General features: G+C 40.7%; 1 protein-coding gene across 1 annotated transcript in view; it reads right to left on the minus strand.

Annotated features, from left to right (window-relative positions):
- Positions 1–664, minus strand: part of LOC109518524 (ankyrin repeat domain-containing protein 6-like) — a 701-nt gene continuing 37 nt past the window's right edge. The window contains exons 2-3 of the mRNA XM_019874408.1: positions 527–637; positions 1–295 (exon numbers count right to left, since the gene is read on the minus strand). Of these exons, the coding sequence (XP_019729967.1) occupies positions 125–295; positions 527–637 (282 nt within the window). The 3' untranslated portion in view covers positions 1–124. The remainder of the gene's footprint in view (positions 296–526; positions 638–664) is intronic.

A 664-nucleotide genomic window follows, 5' to 3' on the forward strand; every position in this document is an offset into this window, starting at 1 on the left:
AAAGCTTCTTCACTCAGACTGAAAAAACCCAGTTCTAAGTATACATCCTGCTTGAATGGTACAACAGTGATTTCCTAACGTAACATATACAGTGTCACAACATGTATGAGCTATTTGTATGTATTTAGTCGTACAAGCAGACCTGATGTTTGCTCTTGCGGTCCATCTTGCGCAGCCTGCTATCAACCTGTTCGTGCATGTTCAGGATGTGCAGTCTCAGCTCCTCTTGTGTGCCCTTCAGTTTCTCTTCTAGTTTTTTAATCTTGGGCCTGCAATGGCAGCCGTTTGCTGGTGCCTGGAGAGAATAGCTCGCGGTTAACAAAGCTCCAAACTAGAAATTAATCAGTGATTCGCCATATCTCACCCAGGCTCATTTAGCAATACATGATTTACATTTGTATCAAATACGTCTCCAAGCAATACAGATTTGTCTTTCTCTTTATTATGATTATTATTTTTTGAGCGGGGTGGGGGTGGGGGTAATATCTGTTAATTACCTCCTGTAAAAAAATTAAGAAAAACTAACCTGTCGAACGTTTCCATCTGTGTCACGGTACAAAGTATAAAGGTGGAAACAATTTCCATAGGAGATCCGTGAATTGTCTCTGGCGATTGGATCCCTTTTTAAGTGAAATTCCTACAAAATAACAAAACACGCACGCAC

The sequence above is a fragment of the Hippocampus comes genome, unplaced genomic scaffold (assembly GCF_001891065.2).
Source record: "Hippocampus comes isolate QL1 unplaced genomic scaffold, H_comes_QL1_v1.1 scaffold391, whole genome shotgun sequence".
Lineage (NCBI taxonomy): Eukaryota > Metazoa > Chordata > Actinopteri > Syngnathiformes > Syngnathidae > Hippocampus > Hippocampus comes.